The 25,716-nt window shown below is 43.5% G+C and overlaps 2 protein-coding genes and 2 non-coding genes across 4 annotated transcripts; 1 reads left to right on the top strand and 3 right to left on the bottom strand.

Moving 5' to 3' along the window:
- The first annotated feature begins 15 nt into the window (after window positions 1–15).
- On the top strand, window positions 16–2,151 carry arl2bp (ADP-ribosylation factor-like 2 binding protein). Its single transcript, XM_084673054.1, has 7 exons — window positions 16–173; window positions 456–531; window positions 606–667; window positions 786–892; window positions 975–1,060; window positions 1,236–1,332; window positions 1,452–2,151. The coding sequence occupies exons 1-7, from the start codon at window positions 155–157 to the stop codon at window positions 1,560–1,562; spliced, it is 558 nt and encodes a 185-aa protein (XP_084529180.1). The 5' UTR covers window positions 16–154; the 3' UTR covers window positions 1,563–2,151.
- Window positions 2,038–6,854, bottom strand: pllp (plasmolipin). Its single transcript, XM_084673055.1, has 4 exons — window positions 6,450–6,854; window positions 4,456–4,629; window positions 4,154–4,273; window positions 2,038–2,977 (listed from the first exon to the last, which is right to left on the bottom strand). Exons 1-4 carry the CDS (start codon window positions 6,579–6,581, stop codon window positions 2,870–2,872), a joined length of 534 nt encoding a protein of 177 aa, XP_084529181.1. The 5' UTR covers window positions 6,582–6,854; the 3' UTR covers window positions 2,038–2,869.
- Window positions 6,855–7,310: 456 nt separating this feature from the next.
- trnal-cag (transfer RNA leucine (anticodon CAG)) lies at window positions 7,311–7,393 on the bottom strand. Its single transcript has one exon. It is a non-coding gene; the product is annotated as a tRNA-Leu (tRNA).
- Window positions 7,394–8,056: 663 nt separating this feature from the next.
- trnal-cag (transfer RNA leucine (anticodon CAG)) lies at window positions 8,057–8,139 on the bottom strand. The gene has a single exon. It is a non-coding gene; the product is annotated as a tRNA-Leu (tRNA).
- Between the last annotated feature and the right edge of the window lie 17,577 nt (window positions 8,140–25,716).

The raw sequence follows: 25,716 nt of genomic DNA, 5'->3' as shown, positions 1-25,716 counted from the left end.
AGCGATGTATTTTCATTCCGTACAGAGTGTAGAGAAGGACATGTTTTCTTCGTTGCCTTGGTAGCGACTGATTCGGTGTTTTTATCAAGCACGTTAGCTACTAGCTAGCTAGCTATATAGCAAACCTAACGTCAGCAGGATTCATCGGCTTAGGATGGATATTAAAGAGCGTAGTGAGTGTATATTATATATTATATTTATTGACATCTACGATCGTAACATCCGTACTAAATGTGTGGAAAACAACCTCAATTTGTCAGAAGAATGAATTAGCTATAACTGTTCCGTCGTAGCTCGATAAACACTTCGTTCTCCTTGCACTTCCTTGCTAGTTCGCTAGACCACTGTAGAATTACTGTGACAGTAGTAAGCTAACGTTAGCTTTTATGTATGACACCTGTTGCTAATGCAAGACCTCGTTTTCTGACTTTTGTCTGTTATTCCTGTGTTGTTAGGTCTAATAGGTGGAGAGAACATTGGTAACATCGTTGAAATGGTGGACATGGAGGAGGAGGACTTTGCAGTTTCAAGGTAAGCGTATGTGTGTATATTATCATTTAAACATAACCCCCACCCAATACTGATGTCAGTGCTCCATCTCCCAGCTCGACAGACGCCGAAGCAGCCTTCGATGCAGTGATTGGAAGCATAGAAGACATTATTATGGGTAGGTGAAGAAGCAGACGGTGCAAACACAGGTTTTATTATTTGCGTGAATGACGTTATTGTCAGAGGATAAATGTTCGTTTTGGATTTTCGGTTGTTTTTCCTTCCTGTCCTCTCAGAGGAGGAGTTCCAGCAGCTGCAGCAGAACTTCATGGAGAAACACTACCTGGAGTTTGAGGACTCTGAGGAGAACAAACTCAGCTACACTCTGATTTTCAACGAATATGTAAGACATCTACCACCCATCCACCCCTTCTCTCTCTCTCATACTCCAATACATACAGTATCACATTTGATCTCCTTTCCAGATTGAACTGTTGGAGAAGCACTTAGAGCAACAGCTGGTACAGAGGATTCCTGGCTTCAGCATGAGTTCCTTCACTGTGCTGTTGAAGTAAGCAGCGTTTCAACATTACAGCCGCTGGTCATTTCATCCAAGGCCCCTAGGTGTCACATGAGGCCTTTTCAATTGCTTTCAAATGTGCATCTCCTATGCTCTCTCTCCCTCCCTCCCTCCCTCTCCCTCCCTCTCTCTCTCTCTCTCTCTCTCTCTCTCTCTCTCGTCCTAGGCAGCACAAGGATCAAGTGTCCGACGACATCTTCGATATGCTTTTGACGTTCACCGACTTTGTGGCCTTCAAGGAGATGTTCATCGACTATAGAGCTGTGAGTAGTTACTCATCCCATGTCTGAAAGTTCCCTTTCCTGGCTCCAGCAGGGTAGTCACCCGATGATACAGCCCTTTGACGGATGAAGACATTTAAAAAACGACTGTGTGTGTGCAGGAGCGTGAGGGCCGCAGGCTGGACCTTAGCCAAGGTCTTGTGGTGAGGTCCCTAAACTCTGCATCATCCAAACCGTTAAACAAGAAGACTACGAGTACAGGACTGGAGTGACACATACACACACGTCATACAGGTATACATTAACTTTATGGCAACAGAGGATGGAGTGTTTGCAGGACGTACCAGTTCACCTAGAGGAACATCTAGGTCTCTGCTACAAATCTGCTGACTACCATTGCAGACAGCCTTGCCTTGTTCCGCCATACAGACACCTGTATCCTTACCATGGGAAAACAACAACATCTATCTGTACATACTAAGCGTGAACTTGAGTCTTGTGCCTGTGAATGTAACTGATGTGTCTGAAGAACTTGAAATGTCTTTGTTTTGTAAAATTAAAATGTCAAGGTAATTTTCTCTACTGTTTTGTTGGTAGATGGTTTGTTTGTAGTTGGTTAAGTGAAAATGCACCGGCATCTTTCATTGAAATTTCTCTTCGTTTAGAGTGGTCCAACCACTGTCCAACTAGCCAATGGAAGGCTGTCTATTCATGGTGTATTAATAACATTGATTGCTACATAAACAGTGTTTTTTACCTTTCTTTAATATAGGACTTATTGCACTGTATGTCACTGGTTTGTACATACTGTCTGTAAATATCAATGTTTTACAAATAAAGATATTAAATTGTTCTGTAAAATCACATTCTAGTTGATTTAATTTAAGTACTGATAAGTTGGGACCAACAGCTCCTAAACTCAAACTTACATAGGTCTTCAAACTGATATTTGTGGCACATTACTCTACTGCTTTATAAATAAACACATCATTTCCTGTTTGGTCTTGAAAGGACACGGGTCAGGGTTTTAAACATGGTTCTGAGCACCAGGATGTCTCTATCCACCCCTGACTGACCTTTAGGTCGGCGTGCTAGCTCCCGTGACAGAGTCCTCTCCCGTCCAGTATAACCACAGCCATATAGAACAAAAGTACCGTTCTGTGCAACGCTCTACTGCCAACATGAAAACGTATCCGAATGATTAACAGCTGTCAGCATAGCAATAGTTGCCGTGGGATGCCAGTTTTACGTCTGTTGGCGTCATGCACACAGCAACCATAGTCAAGACTCAGCAAGCTGCCCAGGCCCCAGTTTATCAAATACATCATCCTATACACAGAGAAAACAGTAGCCAATAGGTCAACGGTAAACAGTATACATCCAGCACACAACAAGTGCTTGAGGGTGCTTGTCTTGTGCAGTGAGAGGTTTAAAGTATTTTTCTATGTATTTTTACAGAGTTCCACTGGCTGGCAATGTTTCTGTTGTGTACCAGTCTTTCAGTGAAGACTGCAGTGCAGTGGAGTTTAGTGTGTCCAGAGGGTCAGGAGGGTCCGGCCTCTGTAGGGGAGGGTTGCTCCTACACCGGCACAGTGTTGCTGGCTGCGTTCCCTCCGTCCCCCTTCCACGCCAGGTAGGAGAAGAAGGCACTCGCTCCATATGTCAGAGTCACCACAATGCCGAAGAACTGCACACAGAGTGGAAGTACATGTGACTCGTCTGAGTCAGTGGTAAGCACACATGAATAGTGTTTGTTGTCTCAGATGCGCTCCTCAGATGGGTTAGGGTCGAGGTAGGAATTCACTACACGCATTCAGTGAATTTAGATTTATGAAAAGATCCATGTTATAGTCATGAAGGGAACCTGACCCAAGGGCCATTAGTGTGGTTTATTCGTGTGTGTGTGTGTGTGTGTCTTGATGTGAGAGAGAGGGATAGTAGAATATATATTCTAATATATCTAATAGCTAAGAGAACGATTGTGTCTTTAGTCTGCAGGGTTTGGCTACTGATCTACTACACTTAAATACGTCAGTTAGCAGAGTCTTTGGTGGTTTAGGTTGACTACTGGGCCTTCCTTGAACAGGACTTGAGTCTGGTGGACACAGCTGGACAGCTTGTCAGGGAGATCAGGGGAATAAAAAAAGAAGTATCTATAAGGTGTTTGGTTATCAGTTTTGAGCGGTGGGCAACTGTAAAGCCCTTTGTGACATTGACTGTAAAAAAGGGCAAGACAAATGGAATTTCAATTGAACTGGTTTGAGACTCCCAGGGCCAGAGACACACTGTTGACAGTAGCTGTTATTACCCTACCAATGTCAATAACTGACAAACACCCCACAGCTTAGACAACTCTAGTCATGGCATTGTGTGTGTGTGTGTACATATACAGTGTGTGTGTGTGTGTGTGTGAGTGGTTTGGGCATGTGCACAGTATACAGGGACTTTGGCCTGGCACACAAGGTGTGTGTACCTGTATTTGTCACTGTCACATGGTCGAGATCCTCCTCTTAGTCAAACAGCAGATAAAACACACTGTTTAGTTTCCACATCCGACTGTATGTCTCATTGCAACTATTTACAAGGAGTGTGTGTGTGTGTGTGTGTGTGTCTCTCTACTCTTATCACTCGAACGACTATGTCTTCAGCCTGCAGGGTCTCCTGACCACTGATCTCCTAGACTTAAACAGAGAACATACTCTCAAAGGGCTTAGGTTGAATACTGGTTCTTTGTATGAGTTGAGTCTGGTAGACACAGCTGCCCAGGGAGAGTTAGGGAATTTTAAAAAGTATCTAGTAACTGTAACATCCGAGTGTGTGTGTTTGTGTGTGTGAAACAGGTATCAGGTTGTGTCAGACTTACAGCAGCAGCAGCTGTGTGGTTGTAAAAGTGATGGATAAAGCGATAGGGATGGATGACAGCCGCGTTAGTCAGAAATGCTGTCAGGTACAGCACCGCTGCCACCCCGTTAAACACCATCACCTAGGAGACAGGGAATGGGATGGTCACTTCAACACACAGTAACAGTGCCGGGAACCGCGTGTTCATGTCATACAATTGACGTGTTCGAAGCACTTAGCTATGCAAAACTGTTTAATCCGCCATGCAAAACAGGTGATAAACCAGTCAGCCAGGTAGCCAGTAGCAATGGGCAGGAGACTCACCACAAGTGGCCAGGGCACAGAGGTCAGTTTGTGGTGTACGCCACCGAGCAGCACGCCAAAGAGGACAATGGTGAGGATCCAGAGGGTCACACTGACAAACATCACCCAGCCAAAGGCTGACACAAGCTGGTATGCGGTACTGGCGATCAATGCCCACACCAGCAGGCCCAGTACCTGGAGAGGAGGAGAGGGGGAGAGGAGGAGAGGGGGAGAGGAGGAGAGGGGGAAGAGGGGTGAGAAAACAGAGGGCAAGTCTATAAAAAGGTCAGACTCTGGAAGTGTTCGCTAAACTGGGCAGCATTGCATGTTTCCCTCCCCTGTCTTTCAGCCTCTCCCTCTCTCTGCCCACTCTCTCAACATAAAAGGATGATCCATTATGTATTCAGAGGTAGAGTTTCATTCCTCACCACCCCTTGGTCCCCTTCTTCACTCACATAAACGCACACAAACATGAACACACCAGGTGACTGGGTCAAAGGTTCACCTTCATATGGGTTCAAACAGATCAAAGACATTAAAATATGACCCTGTGATTGGTTACAACTTCACTGAGGTTACAACTGCAGAAAGTTACAGTTTTACACAGTTTATATAGTTGTTATCACACTTTTGTCTTTTGCTGCCGGTCCTCAATAGGACAAACAATAAATTGCTCAGCTTTACATTTGTCATCTTTCTGACAATATTCTACATATTCTCTAATGACTTGAATGAGGTTTTGAAAAAAAACAACCTTGAGTTCTGTCAGCCTCTAACAAAACATTAGCACTGCCCTGTATTTGTATTTCATAGAGCAGAAGCTTAGCTTAAGCTACATCACTTTGATACAAAACCAACAACAACTTTTATTAACCTTTACTATCTGTAGCCGGAATAACCATATTAAGAAACACGTTCATTTATTTCCGTTTGTAATGTATACTGTGCAAGGAATACACACAGTTGGCTCTGCGCCAAGAACACTGAAATACCTGTTTCATTATGCAACAAGATTAATATCATGAAGTCCAAGACACATGCTACGCAGGTTCATAGCGTTGCCTGATAGCTTGTTCCCTCCATGGATGGTGGAGGGAACAACTATGTATAAGTATGGGAGGTTCCCAGTTTCTCTCAGTCAGGTTAATCTTATCATTTTCACTTAACACTCCTCCAGCACTTCTAGAGTTCAAAGTTTGACTGAGTACATTCCATGCCTCAATAATTGTGTGTGTGCGTCAAGGCCGATAACTGAAACAGGAGTAATGAACGGCAATGAAGCAGCTTGTCAAGAGCCCCAATTCATCCCTGACCGTTCCATTTTGAGGTTTATAAGGACACATCAGATGTGAGGGACTGGTTTAATGTGTATACTGGTCACTCCAACAAACCTAACCAAACAGATCTCCTCTTTAGGGCCAATATCAGTCTTGAGCATGTCTCTCACAGGCTAAATACAACTTTGTAATGCCAAGGTGGCAATCAGCCTACTTAGGCAGTCAAATGGATGCGTTTTCAAAGCTCTCCCTTCTGATTAACTGAACCATGACCAGCATGTGGTTGGATGGATGACTGACTGAATAATTAGCAGGGAGATCCTTCTTATCTGGCTCCTGGCCCTGGTTCCACCCTCCTTAAAAATGTGAGTAAATGGGACAATAAAGTCATTGATGGGTGTACCTGGCATTGGCAGTTAATGATTACGTAAGGTAATTACGTCACAGGACATATTTTCAATTGTATTGATATCTACTCTGACATCGTGTTCAGACAAGAATACAGTCTGCTTATTTTCAAATAGAAAGGTTTTCACTTTAGGAAGGAAACGGTAAAGGTCTTTGTTTAAATTACAATAGTTTACTCAAGCTCTGTGAACAAACTCTCACAGGAACAACACCTTACTGGATAAATAAAATATTTACATCCGGAATTTTACAAAGAGATGAACATATAGTGCTTTGAAAGCAAGAGGAGACAGAATGAAAAGTATTTAATCTTAATGCAGTGTAACTCACAATTTCAGCCATCATGAGTATTGCAGGGATGGTTTTGATGAATCCCAGGTCCAAGAAGGCAGAGATGGCAAAGCCCTGGTTGGGTTGTGGCGAGCTCGTCTCTGTGGTTACCTTGGACGGGAAGTCAGCCATCTCTTTTCACAGATAATCAATCACTAAAGATTGATAAACTTGCCGATTAATACCACAGATAACAACAATTCAAAAAGAGGGGGGGAAATAAAATAAATGTTGATCAGAAAAGTTCATCCAAGTAAGAAGGGCTGTTGAGAAGTTCTTGGCTATCTGGCAGACAGAGAGAAAGTTAGTTTGGAGAGTGAATGGGTTCTAGAATGTAGATCGAGGAATTGTGGCTGCTGTAGTAACCACCTGTGCTGACAGGTGTCTAATGGTGCGGTCTGTGTTCCCCTATCCCTCCCACTACCCCCCCCCCTTCCCTCTCTCTTTCTCACACACAGTTACACGCTACCTCCCCCCTTCTCTTTCTCTCTCTCTCTCACACGAACACAGTCACACACACATTGATGGCAACTCCCTCCCTTCATGTCTCGTGATCTTAGTTTCTGTTACACATTAATTCTGTCCAATCGTCTGAGTCAGTTAGGGTTAGGGTTAACATGAGCACCAAGCATTTGAGAAGATCTTATGTTGCTCCAAAGATATTTTAGACATTTACTCAATGTAGCCAATCCTCAAGTAAATGATCTTGATTACATGTGGTAAGAATGGTAAAAGACCTAAATACTATATACGTTGCACCGGGTAAAATTGTTTGCTGGTTGGCACGGTACTTTGAATCTGGACTTGTGTCTAAATATTCTGTACAATTTCGTAACTCAAAGTAGGAGTTCACAAAAGGTATGTCAGAAGTGGGATTCGAACCCACGCCTCCAGAGGAGACTGCGACCTGAACGCAGCGCCTTAGACCGCTCGGCCATCCTGACTACGTAGCGTGACACGATAATGTTCATTTTAAAAATCATAAGAACCGCTTAACCCTAAAACAAATCGTTTAATTTGTTAATTAGCCCCATGGTGGCTTTCTACACTTGCCATCGTGCACACGAACATGGTGCTCGATAAGTATCTATTTAAGACTTCGTGATCAATGTGTATGTTCTAGTGCACTTATCCGCAAAAGTACCTCTACAACATCTTCAATGTGTGCCAAAATGATATCCTCTGACAAGCCATGCTGATTAATTTGATATACTAAGGACAGGATGCCATCTCTAACACTACTTGTCTTCCATCATTTCTCGAATCTCGTGTCTCTATCTGCCTTTGATCTTGTGCAGCTGCGTTGGTCTGAAGATAACCACGCCCCTCTTGCTGGATTGGAAATACAGCACACAAATAAATGTGGTGTTCGAAATATATGTGGCATGAGGAAATACAAGTCTCAATAAATACTTAAATGTGGCATTAAGAAATAAAAGTCCCATGAAATAAAAAAATTCGTCTTTACATTTATATGTATTTAGACTAAAACGGCGTTCTATATCTCAGCCAATTCGTTCTTTGTGAAACGTAGTTTCTGTAGCTCTACGGTACTATGAATAAATATCGCGCACAACATCGTAACTCAAACCCCCAAAAATAAAGTATGTCAGAAGTGGGATTCGAACCCACGCCTCCAGGGGAGACTGCGACCTGAACGCAGCGCCTTAGACCGCTCGGCCATCCTGACTACGTGGCACCTACTGGTTATGTTTAAATAAAACTCCTAAGAAGTGAAATAAAAACATTGACTTCTGTTTTATTTCACATATGGACAATAACGGCGAGCATAACAAATTAAGTATTTCTCCATCCAAATTTATCCAAGGTGAGTTGAATCGTATTTTGTTAGCCTACTTTGCTGATTCACTGTGTCCTGGTGAATGCGATCATCGATGAGAATAATATAGGGTGAGTTCAGGTAATGTGGGACATCAGGTAAAGTGGGACAGTTATGCATTTTGATGAGTAGGCGTGATCTGATTTGACAAAAACGCATCGAAAGTTCAGCGGCATATGACATATTTCTCAATGACAAGTCTGGCAAAGGAATTTAAATGAAATTACAATGAGTACTATTACATCATATTGAAGGGGTTTAACCACTGATTGAAACACACAAAAATGTGTAAAATAATGCTTAGTTAGAAGAAGAAGAAAAAACATTTTATGTGACTGTCCCACATCACCTTATCATGTCATGTGAGGTAATGTGGGACAGCATTTTTTAGGTAAAGTGGGGTCTAGTAATGCTGTGTTTATGCTATAAAAGTAAGTTAATTCGACAGTTCTCAAATGTTTAATACCAATGCATCATACTGCACTTAAGTTCCCAACTCAATAACAACTTACACTGTCATCAAACCAGCGCTTTCAGACTTGTAAGCGTGACAGCTAACCCTAGTCCAACAAAATGCTAATGCAGCGGGACTAGCTAGCTAGCACATAGACTGCAGATTAGTAAGGTTTACCTCAGTTATACTTTATTGTATAACTCAACACCCACAACTACTAGCCTGGTCCTAACCTGACCCTCGTACATTTCATTTGTACAGAAGCAAAATCCTAATTGAGCGGAAGTACGTAGGAGGGCAGAGCCAGGCTACACAACTACACCCTTGCACTTAGCATTGTTGTATATAAACTATTTTTTATTATATTAGCAGACTAGGCTGACAGACAATGACTGTCCCACTTTACCAGACAAGCTGTCCCACATTACCTGCAAATGCTGCCTGAGTGAGAGAAAGGGTCATGTTATGTTTGAAAGTGTGTAACTTCTAAAATATTTTGTATTCCCATTTCATTCCAACATAACAATGTTCCTAAACCTAAAACGATTTATAGAAACACCACTGGGACGAGTTAACAATTATTTTGTAAGTCTACTGGAGCCTCTACCAAAAAGTGTCCCACATACGTTACCTGGCACCCTATTATTTTACCGTCCCAGAGAATGTCTAATATAGAGAGAACTGCCACTCTCGGGAAACTTCCGGGTTCTGAACTGGTTGAAAATCCATGTGAGGGCGCTAACGAGCGAGTGCAGAATGAATGGAGGTCTATGGAGCGGTACCCCTCAAAATCCACTTTTCTCAGGATATCATTTTTTGTCCAGTAATTTGAATTCTGAATTCGAAAGGGGAGGCCAAAAAAAATACACACTGCCGGGTTTTAGATTTTTTGAAAGTCGCCTTTCTGTTCTAAAAAGCTTTTGAAAATGTCATTGACGTCATACACATCGAACGACCAGAGCTACTGCTTGACGGCAAGCTCTGGTCACTTACTTTTTTCTCTCAGGGAATCGACAACACAGCTGACAGGTTAGGCTCTCCCTGTCAATACACATGCTTGAAAGAGTTTTGGCTTGCCAATGTTGTTGCTAATGTTGCTAATGCTCCGACATTCTGATTCCGCTTCGGATGCCATCAAGCGGGAGCTCTGGTCCTATCAGTCCTTTACTAACCAATCAGCATTCAGTAGCAGAATGCTAGCGTGTTATGGGCAACAACGACTCACCATGTAAGAAATCAAAAGGACATAAGTACTCGTTCATTCAATTTTCGACCTATAATCCATGTTGAACATGCAAAAACTACAATCAAATCGGAGATTTTTCAACTACAATCAGGCGAAAGAGACAAATTTAGCCGTTTAGCTCCATAGACTCCCATTCAACATGCACTCGCTCGCGATCACCCCCAGTGGAACTCTGGTGGAACTGCAGCCACATTCGGTACAATGGGGTTTAAAACAGGCTCTGACCGTCCTCTCAGACTCATCCGGATCTGAAGTCAAAGGGTCTCCAGCTTTGTGTGTGCATGCCGAGGTTGACTGAAATAGCCTACACTTAATTGTATTGATGTAGCCTACAGCGTTCTCAGTTCTCGTGTTCAATTTAACATGTGACCCTTAAAAAAAAATATCTTTCCATTGTACATTTCCCAATTTAGTCATGTAGGTAGCTCACTAACGTGCTCTGCTAATAGCACTAGGTAGGCCAAGCCTAGGCGATAAAGTAAATTAATCATGGATTTGATTTAAAGCTATACCTCTCGATTGATGGCCTCCTCATATTAGGCATACAGGAAACCTATACTTGACCATGGTAAAATGTTCAATGAGGAAGTGGAGTCTCTGCCTGTTCGATCCTTGTGAAACGTAGTTTCTGTAGCTCGTGCTAGTTTCAGAATTTTGATTATGTTTTTAACAGCCTGCAATGAACACTTCACACAACTGAAGAGCATGAAGTGGAGGACAAGGAAGATGAGAGCTTCTCTGGACCCCACAGTGCAGGGCTTGGATGTGTTGGATCTCCACCATCAGGCCTCTCTCCATCCACTAAACAGCAAGATAACAGGCCTGTGGGAGAGCCTGGACGCCAGGGACAAGCAGCAGGGGGTGCACGCCATCAGGAGAGACTTCTGACTGGACATTTTCAAACACCAAACAAGCCCTCGGGAACACCTGCCGTGGAAAGCACCACCTGCTGCTTGTTAGGTGCGAGTAGTGCGCCTGCCCAGTGGCCTGACTGCTTTAGGCTATGTAACCAGCAGGGGTTACCATTAAGTTAGGCAGCTCGTCCTGGGGAACTCCCAGGTCATGCAGGGGATGGAGATCCAGCTGGTAGAAGGTAACCACACCACTCTCATCCAGTACCACAACACCAGACAGAAGAGGCAGGAACTCTGTGCTGCTCCAGGGCACTGCATTGCCTCCCTCACTTTCACAGGCGGAAGAGCCTTCCCCACACCAGCACCACAGTAGCATCAGTACAGGCTGCCAGAGAATACAGCAGGTCAGGTGCAACAGAGACCGACAGCTTCTCTTCAGCTCCCTAGCGTCCCACACCACATCGTGCCATAGGGGCCATTGAAGAGGCTGCTCCATGTCACATCCCCAGCATCAAGGCCCTTTATGGCACCTCAGCTGCACCAGGAGGACAAACTGTAGTTGTACCAAGGGCCGACCCAAGGCTTAAACGAACTAAGCGGCTGCTTAGGGCCCCTGTGGCTACCAGAGGGCCCCCAAGAGCAAATGAAATTACAGTTTAATGTATTATGTAAAAATATATATATTCTTCTTTTTTATCGGCAACGAAAAGCGACGCCGAGGGGCCCCCAAATCAATTCAGCTTAAAGCCCAATAAAGGCTTGGGCCGGCCCAGGTTGTACCAGTTGTCCTAACCACTCCAAAGTGACTCCAGTTGTGAATGTGCACAACTGGAGTCACCAGAACGAGGATGATACAGAGGCCACGATTATCAGAAGAGTTACTAACTCTTTTCCATTCAGACTCTGAAGACAGTGAGTTTGACGGCTTTACTGCAAGCGATGTAGAATCAGATTGATTAGGGACTAAATTATTCTTTTTTTAAATTATGTACACTAATTTTGTATTTATGTCACAATGTTTTGAATATTATGTTTGGTGTTGTAGTTTTTCTAACATCAGTAGTTGTTGCAACAGCATGTGAAACACACTACAAAGTTTGCTAGGCCAAAAAGAACGTTAATCTTGCGATAAAAAAAAATGGACGCCGTTAAAATGGGTTTGCATTAACGCAGTAAATAACGCGTTTAACTGACAACACTAGTTTTTAAATGTTAATTCATACTGACTGACATGAACCAACGAGTTCAATGGATTCAGTCATGTGGAATGAGATCGGGAGCTTGGTGAACTACAGCCTGGCTCTGCCCTCCTACGTACTTCCGCTCAATTTTGCTTTTGCTTTTGTACTGCATCTGGGCATGAGGTACATAGGTCAGATGTCTCAGGTTAACTTTCTACCTGTCCAATCAGCGAACAGAGGGAGTGGCTGAGAACGATGACGTTGACTTTTTGCTCTGTTAAATTGCTGCACTAGTCCACACTTGACCGGTGGGGATCTCATTCTAAATATGACTGTAACTGTTAGCTGCTCCTGGCATCTAATCCCTGCTCTCCCCTCTCTGTCCCCCCTCCACACATCCCCTGTGCTGTGGGGGGTTTGAGCTGTCAGAACCTGCCTGGTCGTCCGTCTGCCAACACTGGACCTGGTCGCCAACCGGAAACCAGTCTCCATGACGGGCAACAGCGAGTTTCCCGGTCCCTTCCTACCGAGTTTAGACCCCGAAATAATGACAAATTATAGGCCGATATCAAACAAATTATAGGCCAATATCAAACCTCCCATTTTTTGGTAAAATAATGGAAAAATTGTTTTTTCAACAGCTGAACAACTTCTTGGCCAAAAATAACAGTTTTGATGTCTTTCAGTCCAGTTTTCGTAAGTAAGTAAGTAATTGTTTTTGGTAGCAAGGACGAATGATTGAAAGTCAGCTCTCAGCTTCAATCGCTGATGTTAAAAACCACTAACCAAGCCAGAAATCTAGGTGTAATTATGGATTCAGACCTCAACCTGAACAGCCATATCAAGACAATTACAAAATCAGCCTACTATCACCTGAAGAATGTATCAAGGGTTAGAGGACATATGTCTCAGAAGGATTTGGAGAAACATGTCCATGCATTTATCTTCACTAGACTCGACAACTGTAACGGTCTGTTCACAGGTCTCTGTAAAAAGTCAAAAATCAGAAAGCTGCAGCTGATTCAGAACGCTGTAACTTGAGTCCTCACTTAGACCAAGAAAGTGGATTATATCACTCCAGATCTTAGGTCTTTGCATTGGCTTCCTGTCCAACAAAGAATTGACCTTAAAATCCTACTGCTGGTTTATAAAGCACAGAATGGTTTAGGGCCTAAATACATTTGTGATCTGCTACTACCTTATGAACCATTCCGACCCCTCAGCTTATCTGGGACTGGTCTACTTTGTGTTCCAAGAGTCAGAACTAAACATGGAGAAGCAGCGTTCAGTTTTTCCACATATCTGGAACAAGGTCCCTGAAAGCTGCAGGTCTGCTGAGACCCTCAGCTCCTTTAAATACAGATTGAAGACTTTACTGTTTGCTGTTGCTTTTAATTGAACCCGATTCAAGGATATCAATTTCTGCATCTCACTCCTGCATTTTATTTCTTAAATTGCACTGCAACTTTTATTTTATTTTTTGCTTTTTGACTGTTTGACTGCTTTATTAATATCTTATTGAATGTTCTTAATTGTTTTTCAATCTTGTTTTTGTTTTGCATTATGTTTTGATGCTTTTAATGGTTTTATGTGAATCACCTTGAATTGCCTTGTTGAAATGTACAACACAAATAAACTTGCCTTGCCTTACCAATCTGCTTGTCTGTTCAGTAGTTGGTCTTTTTTTTGTGGGTGAAGGTAGAAAACCTTTGCATCACTCAATCCCGCTTCATCCAATCACCTGCCAAGTATCACTCAATAATGCATCATCCAATCACCTGCCAAATATTTTCGGAACGTGCCTGTACTTTTCTGAACAGTTTTTAAGAACGACTTTCCAGATAGTTGGGTTTAACAAACCATGTGGCGAGTCAGGGTAAAATACATTGACCACAGCACCTGATAAAGATTTGTATCTCTGTCAAAGTCTGTTGACTTTTTTTTCCCGAATAACCTGTCTTTAGACACCGCCATAGCCCATACCCTGCTCAGTTTTCTGTTTACTTAATGTCTGATAATTGTAATTATCGTCCGCATCACCATCATAATTGTTGTCATCACAATCGCCATTATCCTCATCCTTAACATTACCTCTAGAGTGAGCAGCTTTGATTTGTTTCCTGCCAACCTGATTGGTCTCCTGCCAGCCTGAGCACCTTTCCTCCTGACTGCCTTCTCGTCTGTCCTGTGATTGATTCCCTCGGCAGCCTCTGGCAGAGTGATTGGTTTTGGTTCTCTGACAACCAGTCAATATGTTTTTTCTCTCTCATTTGTTCTAATCTGCGCTATAGGCTAGATATCTATACTGTAGGCTGTCTGATGCTAGATGGCTTAGGTGTTCACAGCTGTGTTGACTTATAGCCCCCCTTCCTGCCTCCCCCTCCCCCGCCCCCCTTTCTCCCACCCTGCCCCCCATGGGCAGTCCCTCCTCTAGTTAGTAGCGGGGAATGACAAATGATCACAGAAAAGTTTGTTCTTCATTGCTTTGCTTTCAGTGAATAAACACTGATGTATGACCCAAGATTTTCCCGAAAACATACTCCGTCAGCACGTTAGAAAACACTCAGTCAGCTTGTTGCAAATATGTTGTTTTCCAAGTTTGCCTTTCCCATTAGGACATGCAGTATTTGGTACAACTAGTACAGCATGCCACAGAACATTTCACTGGCCCTTTAGTTCCTGTAGTGGCCACTAGAGGGCAGTGTTATTACACTGTGTGGAAGGTTGAAGTTTGTGCTCTCAACATCCCTGTCAGACACACTGAGACAGACAGAAGCCAATGGTTTTTAGGTGGTTTATGAAGCTGTTGCAGTTCTACCTCATCCATATTCATCCACCTTATACTTGTTTTTTGCTGCTCTGCAGAGTTGGAAAGTCTAATCAGAAGTGGATGCAATAGTACACAGCAGGCTTTGGTATCACTGATAATGAGATGGACTAATAAGCGCCCTTGAAAAAGGCTTGAGCAGACATCCATCAAGAGAGGGCTTTCGCACTCGACAGTCACCGTGGCGCTGCACAGAGTGCAGTGTGTGGTGAGATGTCTCACACAAGGTCAGACAACTTGAATACTTCAAGGCCTCCAGAGTTTAAAAACAAAGTATTTTACTTTACATAATAAGCTAAGGACATATCACTGCTCTGCTTTTCTGTCGTAGAAACAGATAGATAGACAGATAGGTAGGCAGACAGATTGGCAGGCAGGCTGAGAGGCAGACAGACAGGTGGGTCTGCAGACAGGCAGGCAGGCAGGCATAGATAGACGAGTAGACAAGTGGGATTGGGGATCAAGGCGGCAGGGGTATCCAGGGGGAGTCAAATCCTGGATTTGAGCTCTCTGTCATGCACAAAGCAGCGTTCCAACTGAAACCCAGAACAAATATAAACCCACGTGTCCCAGGGAAGACAGATCACATCACAGCAGCTTTTGTTTTGTTTTTTCTGTTCTTCTCCTTCCCTCTTTGCTTTCTTCTCCTCCACAGACTGTTCAGCTTTGCCCATCCCCAGACACTTGCCCCACCCCCACTCCACCCCACCCTTTCTAACCCTTTCTCAAATTGCAGTTCCCTGGGAAAAAACTCAATACTGTTGACATACCTCCATCTCTCCTCTCTCCCTCCTTCTGTTTCTGTCTATTATCTCCCTGTCTCTCTTTTTGTCTCTCTTCTTCTGTTTCTGTCTTCTCACTATCTCCCTCTCCTCTTTCTGTCCCTCCCCCCTCCCTCTGTTTCCGTCTCTTCCTCTCTCCAGCTCTCTCACTCTTTCACTCTTAAATCTTACCCTCACGCTCTGTCTCAAGTAGGACTTCACACTAAGTAAACTAGAGAAAAACATTACTAATGCAAAGCCTTAACATGTGTTGATGGGCTGTTGTCTCTGTGGGTTAACTGACAAACTGTTTGAGACCAGAACAGAGACAGGATTATGTGGAGCACTTTTTTGCCACAAGTACTGTAGGAATGGTGCCTGGTAGCTGTAAATGGTGATGTGGCTGGTAAATACAGACCGTTCCTTAACTTTGACCACAGAAATACTGTCAAACTATGCAATTCTGGTCCTTGATCTTCTGCTGTGTTTTCTATAAGCACTATTTGTACTTAGCATTGTCAATTGTATGCATTCTATCGAGAACCTCTGAAGTAAAACATCTCACTTAGAACACCTCATCTTCCCTGGAGTCAAAGACTCATTGGCTGAGATGGAAAGTGAAGGGTGAATTCAGAGGTGGTTCAGTCAGGTGCTTGGAATACAGCTCAGCACATTAACCATATGCTCCATTTGTACATCAAGTTGAATAGTAGCGTCAGCTCAATCGGAGGGTACCTTTGCCTTGCAACTCCTACTCTTCTACAGCTGCTGTCTGCACAGCCAACCAAGGCGGACTCTGTAATGAAGTCCCCTCCGCCTGTCTCTTTGCTCTGTCAGGGATCCTTTCCAGCGTGGCGTTTATCCGCCTCTCAGCTCATTGACACCGAGACGCCAGTCACAGAGATTTCATCACCTCCTGCAATGGATTCTGGGTTTTTCAATCTTGCATGTATCGATTGGCCACTCTATGACAACATGGAAGAAAGAAAAAAACGATAGGCATGTCTCTCTGGAAGTATCGTTTGTCTGATAGATCTTGTTTGGACAGGGATTGTGTTTGACCAATGAGATGCTAAGGAGAGCCGGAACAATCTTCTTAAGGACTATTATGAGGTGGTGGAATTTTTTATATTTATATATTTTGAATCTTGAAAAGAGAGAGGCAATGGGATATTTATTTTAGAGGACAAGAGAGGGAGTATAAAAAGAAAAAGAAAAAGGACAGGCATTCGAATAATAATGCTGCTGTCTTAGTTTATTGTATTTTGTCTTCATCTCCAATATCGCCATGTCACACTGATTTACGTGGAGTCACGCTCCCTCCCAGCCTCAACGGCCGTTCCGGAATCCTGGACGGCTTTCCAGGGACACACTCAGTTGTCACCTTGCTTGGCCGGGGCTCAGAGAGTGCCATACTGCATGCAGAGAAAGCCTGTTAGGGAGATCTGGACAGGGACAGAGATCTCGGTTAGGCGGGACACAGACACACACACAGACTGAATGAGGTGGGGTTTTTTTACAGCCTGCTGTCTATATGTAATAACACATTTCCTGTTGTTCTTGCGAGACTCATACTCTACCATAACCCCTAGGCTTTAGTTCAGTCATGTAACACAGTCTGGGTGTGTTTGAGTAATTCTGGATATTGTATTGTGGCTGAGGGTGGTAACTATACAGCTGGTTTTGCAGTCCCCGGTTCAGGCCAACATTGCTGTCTGTCTCAGAGGTAGACAGCCTTTAAATCAGTTTACGGATCCGCAAACGGACAATATAAATACTAATGCAGTTTTCCCTACATTAATATCCGAGGAGCTATGGGAGACATCCTGGGGTAGTTGTAGGCATAACTACTAAAGTAACAAGATATGTGTGTGTGTTTATACTTTTGAATAACACTGGTGGGTCTCTAGCCATCTCCACCCCCTATTTTAAAGGTGAAACGCACCTTAATCTCCTGTCATTTAAAACTGAAACCCAAGGGAGACATTTTTAAGAAGATATTTTGTACAATAACAATTCAGTATAATCATCCAAATGATGGGACTAAATAGAATGGTATTCAAAATGTAACTGGACTACACTGAAATCAAGTTAGCCACAGCTCAACTGTTTCAAAACAAGGCCAGACTCAAGCACATTTTCATGATTGTAGTACACAACTTGTAAAAGCCAAATAATCTCATGATCCTATCTGTGTGTAGTATATACAATAGATTTGTGTTAGATTTCATATACAAACTGGGTAGGCCTACAAAGGTTATTTTGATCAAGCTTGCTGACTTTCTCGTTGCTGTATAGCTTGTCAAGGGTCACGTGAAGAAAGGCATAAAAGGGGTTTTTGAATATTGGTCATTAGACACATGAGCATATTGGAGAGAGCATACAGCTGTTTGACCGTTAATCTAGTCCATTATCACTTTTTTGTTGTTTATAGAAGCCTATTTGATAAGGTCTTATTAAGGTTGGATAACTAAAGAACAACGGATCTTCAAACTTCACTTAAGTTTGTTAGTAAATTATGACAAGACAGAAAATGTAAAAAAATGAACATTTCTATTGAATAGGCTAGGCTAGTGGTACGTGTAAGGCTGGGTGTCAAACCTGCCCCCACCTCTCATATGCTAAAGCTGGAGATTCTGGATGGTCTAAACTTGTTGGCAAAGTTGGTGGAAACTGATATTTTGCCATTACACAACTTTAAGTGGAAATACAGTAGATTACCATTGGATTTGTGGGAGAACGTTTCCTGGCATCGCAATCCCCGTCGCCATGGATACACTGTCTTTAAAACAGCTTGCGATTACCTCGACCTTAACTTGCAGGTTCCCTAGGTAACAACGACGTGCTGGCCACTGTGCGGTGTTGGACTATCACCCTTGTTTGTGTAATTAACGAGCAATAGTGAAGATAACGTTCCCTGTCGGAAGCCATCCAACCAGGGAACTAGTTGAGAGAGTGAAGCCACAGAACCAGAGAAAGAGAGAAGGGGAAGGGGGAAGTTTACCCCTAACTACTTTGAACCTTTTTTACCCAGACTGCGTACACAACATGGTCTCATCATTCATGCTTGGTTATACACATGCAGTAGTGTATTTATTCTGGTATCTATACGGCTGTGAATACCTGTTGGGGGTGGGAAACCAGCATATCAATACTGCTGCATGTGGATACTGCATGCATGATGTTTAGGACCATGGGAAGGGTTGAGAAGACACAGACCACAAGGATTTGACCTCTTTTTCAACACACACAATGCACACAATGTGCAATTTCTAAACTGGGACTGTGAGCGTCTCTGCAGTCTGAAGATTCTATCTTATTTACCCTTCATGAGGCACTGCAAACCGATGAATCTGTACAGCCAAGAAGGAGAGAGAGAGGAAGGCTAGTGAAACAGATAGTGTGTGGGGGGGAATAGAGAAACAAAGAGAAAGGGCAAATATGTATAGAGAAACAGAGAGAGAGAGAGAGAGAGAGAGAGAGAGAGAGTCCCACCTCCCAGGAGCTGTTGTTGTGCTATGAGAGAAGAGGACAGAGGGTGCAGAGGGATCAAACTAGCACAGAGGCCATGGACAAGAGATACCCCTAATTACTGTGACAAGTGGAAAGAATATAGTGAGAGAGAGAGAGAGAGAGAGAGAGAGAGAGAGAGAGAGAGAGAGAGAGAGAGAGATAGAGAGAGAGAGAGAGAGAGAGAGAGAGAGAGAGAGAGAGAGAGAGAGAGAGAGAGAGAGATTAATGTTTCAGGTGCAAATGATTAGTCCGGCAGCCGCACAGCTGCACACAAATGGAGACCGCCTGTGTCTGCTCCGTAGCCTAGTGGTCCTTCTTGAGAGTCCTCGAGATCCAGCCTCTTGCCTTCCTACTGAGATAGAACCACACTCAGAGCTCCCAAGATGAGCCCAAGCCCACACCATCTCCACCATCAAGCCAGGTAGGTAATAATAATCAAATATTGCAGACTCTTTCATTCAGAGTTTATACGAGGGGGGGATCAAACCTGTGACCTCTTGATTCACAATCATACACTATATCAGCTAAACCCATACCCAAGCATTGGTAATGTTGTTATTTTTTGAAGATGACATTTAAAGGCAGGGTAGGTACATTTGCGAAACTAGCAATTTTGGCTCGAGTATGAAAATATCCAACCCAAAATATCTCACCCCCTCCCTTCAAAGCCACTCTGACAAAACACATTAACGTGCTGCCTGATTTATTGATTGCAATCAGAATGTGAAATTCCTTTCAGTAAATATGGCTTCTCAAAAACATCACCTACCCTGCCTTTAACAATTCAACCTGTTTTCTTTCGTGCGGCTTTCATCATTGTGAACTGTAGTACTGTTGCACGTCACCTTCGACACTTCAACAAAAGAAAGTCCCTGTCACTTCCTGACCAAACACCCAGTGGTCTCCCCCATCTCTACATTTCCTCCATTCCAACTCTTGGCTGCCACCGGGACACTGAGTTTGAGTAACATCATCACCATATATATGATTCTTACAGCGAATTGATAGTTGCAAAGGGTGACAGGACATGAATGAACACGTCCCTTAAAGCCAGGGGTCTGTCCTCGCTAGCGAGAGGATCCTTCATGCTGTGGCACTGTCAGTGTCCTCTGCATGGTGCTCCTTCTGACTCGCTGTCATCGTGTCACAGTCTCAGACGTAGGGGCCCTTGGTTGTATTGGCTCTGCTGCTAACCAGATCCACTGGAGCTCTGGCAGTCACCACAATCACGCCTGTCTTTGTAGCTTGGGGTCTAAGCTTATAGGGTCTCTCTCTATCGCTCTTTCTCTCTGTCTATTTCCATCACTCTTTCTCTGTCTCCATATCTATCTAAGTATATCTCCCTTTCTCTCTCTCTCTCTCTCTCTCTTTCTCGCTCTCTCTCTCTCTCTCCCTCTCTCTCTCTCTCTCTCTCTCTCTCAATATTTACTCGATTTATAGTCAGATGGCTGAGCGGTGAGGGAGTTGGGCAAGTAATCAGAAGGTCGCCGGATCGATTCCCAGCTGTGCCAAATGACATTGTGTCCTTGGGCAAAGCACTTCACCCTACTTGCCTCGGGGGGAATGTCCCTGTACTTACTGTAAGTCACTCTGGATAAGAGTGTCTGCTAAATGTACATGTAATATATCTATCTCCATATCTATATACATACTGTACCTGTCTCCACACACACAGGCAAACTTTTACGCAAGAGGCTTGATAGCACTGGTTGCAAAGCTGGATCATTGGGGTGATGTCATGTGTCTGAAATGACACGGATTCCACACTTTATTCAAGAGTGTCGGTTGTATCCTTTCATGTGCAACACTCCATTCCCATCTCTTTGTACGATCAGACACAGCAGCAGCCCGATATCCCAGGTGGCTAACCTCCCTGCTGAGATGGATCACACCAGTAAATAGACGTGTCACCTCGTTGGTTGGGTACTAGATAGGTGAACCTATTGTTGTTTGATTGACATGTCATGCATCTCTCTGGCTTCTCTAATTACCTCCCTGCCTCCCGAAAAGACAGGCCCTTTGACGCTGATAAAAGAGATGGAAATATCTGGCCTCAGAGTCACTCATGGCTTTTCACACTGCTGGGCCGATAATAACTATACCTGGATGAGTGTTTGTGTGTGTATGTGTGTGTGTATGTGTATGTGTGTGTGTATGTGTGTGTGTGTGTGTATGTGTGTGAGAGAGAGAGAGAGAGAGAGAGAGAGAGAGAGAGAGAGAGAGAGAGAGAGAGAGAGCTTGTGTGTGTGCACGCGGAGCTTGTGTGTTTCCGGAGTTGAACATTGTCTATAGCCAAGGTGACTTTGGGCACATAGATTGGAAGCTGCATAATTCCTTTACATTTCTTCTGTTTGAAATCAGCAGTGGCCCACAGCTGTGTCTACCTGTCTGATTGGGTCTGGTGTTCCTGGGTCATTGTTCCAGAACCAGCTCTGTGAGCCCTGGATCTCCCCCTTGGCAGGACTATACATCACTACCATCATGAACACACACAGACACACACACACACATACCAAATACACAGAAACACACGCTAACCCAGCCAGGACTACATCACAACCATCATGAACACAACACACACACACACACACACACACACAGACACACATCAAACACACGTGCACACACAAAGAGAGAAGAACCAGAGAAACATTGACTGAAAGAGCTGATGTGATTTAATAACTCTTGGTGGGCGTACGTGATGCGATTAGGAATGACTCCGGGTAAAATACATGAAACGAAGGAGCGATCAGGTTGAAGGTTTGGCGGTGTGTGGTGGTTTTGGTGTCGATTCAGCTCAAATCCTTTTTTGTGATGCCGAGGGAATACGAAATGTTCCGCTAACAGCAGAACTAGACTCTCAGTCTTTTGTGTTTTGTTCATCTGTGTCCAAACCGTTTAATGTGTGGACCTACAGGAGATTGTCTACCTCTCTTTGTCCCAGAATGCTGTCTGAGGCCAACACGATGTCTAGGCCTCTCTCTCCGACTGCAAACAAAATTATAGATATTGATTTGGTTTATTTAAAGATGAAACGCTCGTATTTGACTTGATGATCTTCCAGTTGGAGCAGCCGTTAAAGAATTCTTAAGAAACACGACACACCAGACACTCAGCACTGGCTTTGAAAGCTGCATCTCCGCTAGTCAACAGAAATAAAGCAGTAGCGCCCTTTTCTTATCCTCCGCGATCCCATTCAGCTGTAATTAGAGCATCGTTTGCGAACCATCTGAGGCGGACGGCTTCAAAGCGCTCGTTCTACCCCTCTGATCTGTGTTGTGTCTAACCGTTTCCTGTCAGCGAGAAGCGAGCTTTGCTTCTAACATCTTTTAACCTCATTTTTTGTTCACCCTGTGAGTGTTTTACACACGATCGTCGGCCCCGCACGCACGACGCGCGCCACGGTGCGGCTCAGCTGTCCCCATCCGCAGCCAGGACAGATCAGGGCTGGGGGATCTGTCATCGCAAGTGTTGTCGCTTGTTACACCAATCCAAGAACTCCAGACGTGTAATTGATTGATTGCGGATAATAGGTCTCCTATATGTTTTTTCCATGTAGTTAATCCGACTCCGCCTCTGTATTTTGTCAATTCAGTCCTTCCGTGTGTGTTCTGTGGTCCATTTATCAGGTGGGAGGTGGTAGATACGGAAGAACAGACTTTCAGTGCGCTGAATGTAGTCCAGAGAATAAGCTAGCATTTAGAATGAAGATAACAAGTAGGAAGAAAGATGTGTTCCGCCCGGGGTTCGAAGGGCCTCAAGGTGATGTGTGATGTGAGGAACTATGTGCAACACCAGTTAATTGGCTTCCAGAGGGGAAAACGGTGGAGACCATTAATAAAGTGCATGTTTGGGAACGGGAGGGGTGTGTGGGAGACTTTCTGTTTTTCTTTCTTTCTGTCTTTCTTTTTTCCATCTTTCTTTCTTCATTGTCTCTATCCCCATGATATCCCCCCTCTCCTCTCTTCGTTCACCCAGCTCTTGCCTCTTCACTTGGGTTTTGTCTGTGTCTAATTAATCAGAGTTACATCCTATTGGCACTAATTACAGCATTCAGCCCAGAATACAGGGAAAAAAATACAACATAATTATAGCTCTGTGTTTCTCTGGGCTGTGTGTATGTAAATGAACAAGAATGTTGTGTGTGTGAGGTGTGTGTGTGTACATGAAGTCTCTTTATAATGGCACAGCCTCCAAAAAATTGACCTGTGTAACCATACATTTTTCTCCCACTGACCCCACTGACCCTGCACTGCCCCTCTAACCCCCACTGCCCCACTCCCACAAACACACACAATATTTTCAATTTATATTTTATTGTTTTGGCTTTATTGAGCTTAACAGAGTGCCAGAATAATATGACTCACCCTGGCAGGTTAATTAAAAAAGTGCATCCCTTTTAGTGTGAAGATGTATTCAGCCTCGTTTCATTGTCTTTGTCTCTATGTGATGAGTCGACTAACCTCCATAACTAAGCGGTGCTGAAAGATTGCAGTGAGCTGATGAATCTTTCTGAGGTGCGTGTGTGTGTGTGTATGTGTGTGTGTGTGTGTGTGTGTGTGTGTGTGTGTGCTGGTGTATGTGTGAGAAAGAGAGAGAGACCCACCACTCTACAGAGCCCCAGACTCATCAGGTCAGATTAATCAGGCGTACAGTATAATGTGTGTGTGTGTGTGTGGGCTCTTGTTCTAAATGTCCTCACAAGTACAAGTCTGAAAAACTTGACCTTGTGGGGTCCTTTTCCTAGGGTCCATAACTTCAAATGCCTTTTTCATGGGTTTTAGGGTTAGAATGAATGTTAGGGTTAGAATTACATGAAGGGTTAAGGTTAGGGTTATAGGCCCAGTTTCCACGACATGGATGAAGCCTAATCCTAAAGTAAAAGAAAAGGTCAATGAATATCTCAATTGAATACATTTTTCCCATGTCTGGGAAACCAGACCTTAGTGGTTAGAGATTGTTTTCAATGGAGCCCACTATAGTACATCTACATCTCCTGAATGTTCTACATCTGACACCTATCTCAAGGAGAATTTACTGACATTTTCATCTTGTAATATGTGGTCGCATGGCCTTTTACCATAATTACTTTGACACAAATGTCACAATTTGTTGGCCACAGATTGTTCTTTCATTTACATGAATTCAAATTCAGTTTCTCTGATGGGAATAATGCTTTTGACAACGGCAATCATGGTGGGTCTACTCCATTCTTTTGGCCAATATTCATCGGATGGAAATATTAGGTCCACAAAAAAAATCATGTGTTTGGAATTGAAGGAGGATTTCCAGGGTGACCTGGGGTCTCATTTATAAAGCTTGCGTACGCACAAAACCGGGCTGAAAATGTGCGTACGCCACTTTCCACGCAAAGGTTGTGATATATAAAAAACCGGGTTTCCCAGATTCGTTAAGAAGCTCTAAACGCTAAGAGCTTCTTAGGAGCGTTCTAAGAACGCTCTAGAACGCTCTTAGAATGCTCCTAAGACGCTTTTAGCGTTAAGAGCTTCTTAACAAATCTGGGAAACCCTACCCTTGACGGGAGAATGTGCGGTCCTCCACGCAAACTCTGACCCTCCCGTAGGCCTACGCACATTTTGAAAACAGTTGGATTGGCGACGCAGATGACTGTACTGTAGTCAGACTGCAGAAATTGAATGTGGAAAGAACATTAATCGTAATATTTATATATTTTGTTTTCCTGACACACGTTTTTTTCATTCAATTTCATGATTATCATGAAGATTACATCCAGCAGTGTTATTTGATTCTTGTTCCATAAACACCTTGTACAATCCAACTCAAATTTTAAATAAAAAATCAGCGCTTCCACACCATCAGATTGTCCACTACGGGAGTTCAGGAGGGGGAGATTCCCCGACTGCATGGAATACAGGATAACGTCACATATCCTACCTTTAGATAACTGCAGAACACAGTGTATAACTAAATATATGTATTTAATACTGTGCAAATATCCTCGTAAGTCAAAAACTGGAATTACAGTCGTCAAGCTCCCGTGCAATCGCTACACTCTACGTCCTCGTTATCAGTCCATAATTTAATGGATTACTGTTCATAACAAAACGCTTTTGTTTTCAAATTGTATCTCGACCTGCAGTATCACTGCCACAATTGACTGCCACAGTTTTTTTTTAATTGGTGATCTACCGGCCACCACATTTTCGGAGTTATCGGGCTCCACCAATAGGCTAACAGTGTCTGAGAAGTTGTCGTGCGCTATGATTCAGCGTAAATAACAATCGTATGCCAGGGTCATGATGAGATACTAGATTAGCATTCATGAGGTGCTTTGCATTGACTATTTATGGTTAAAAATGGGCGTGTGAGGGCGGGGTACAATGCTGATTCACTTACGCACACTTGTGGGTAATCTGAGATTTATAAAGGGAACATTGCGTACAGGTGTGCGTACGCACGGTTTTATAAATCAGAATTATTTGTGCGTACGCCATTTTAGGCTTTTGGGCGTACGTACACTTTTAGTAAGAATCCTACGCACAGTTTTATAAATGAGACCCCTGGACAGGCAATCACAGGCGTTCTAGGGTCAGTTTCAGGACACGTTGT

The sequence above is a fragment of the Hypomesus nipponensis genome, chromosome 14 (genome assembly GCF_054491055.1).
Source record: "Hypomesus nipponensis isolate SF chromosome 14, ASM5449105v1, whole genome shotgun sequence".
In the NCBI taxonomy this organism is placed as follows: Eukaryota; Metazoa; Chordata; class Actinopteri; order Osmeriformes; family Osmeridae; genus Hypomesus; species Hypomesus nipponensis.
Note: the sequence above shows the minus strand (reverse complement) of the source record. Positions and strands in the feature narration are given on the sequence as shown.

Coding starts and splice junctions, on each gene's coding strand:
- arl2bp (XM_084673054.1), top strand. Junction 532..605: donor GAGGACTTTGCAGTTTCAAG/GTAAGCGTATGT, acceptor TCCATCTCCCAG/CTCGACAGACGCCGAAGCAG. Junction 893..974: donor CTCTGATTTTCAACGAATAT/GTAAGACATCTA, acceptor TCTCCTTTCCAG/ATTGAACTGTTGGAGAAGCA.
- pllp (XM_084673055.1), bottom strand. CDS start 6,581: ATGGCTGACTTCCCGTCCAAGGTAACCACAGAGACGAGCTCGCCACAA. Junction 4,630..6,449: donor TACTCATGATGGCTGAAATT/GTGAGTTACACT, acceptor CCTCCTCTCCAG/GTACTGGGCCTGCTGGTGTG. Junction 2,978..4,153: donor ACCACACAGCTGCTGCTGCT/GTAAGTCTGACA, acceptor CTCTGTGTGCAG/TTCTTCGGCATTGTGGTGAC.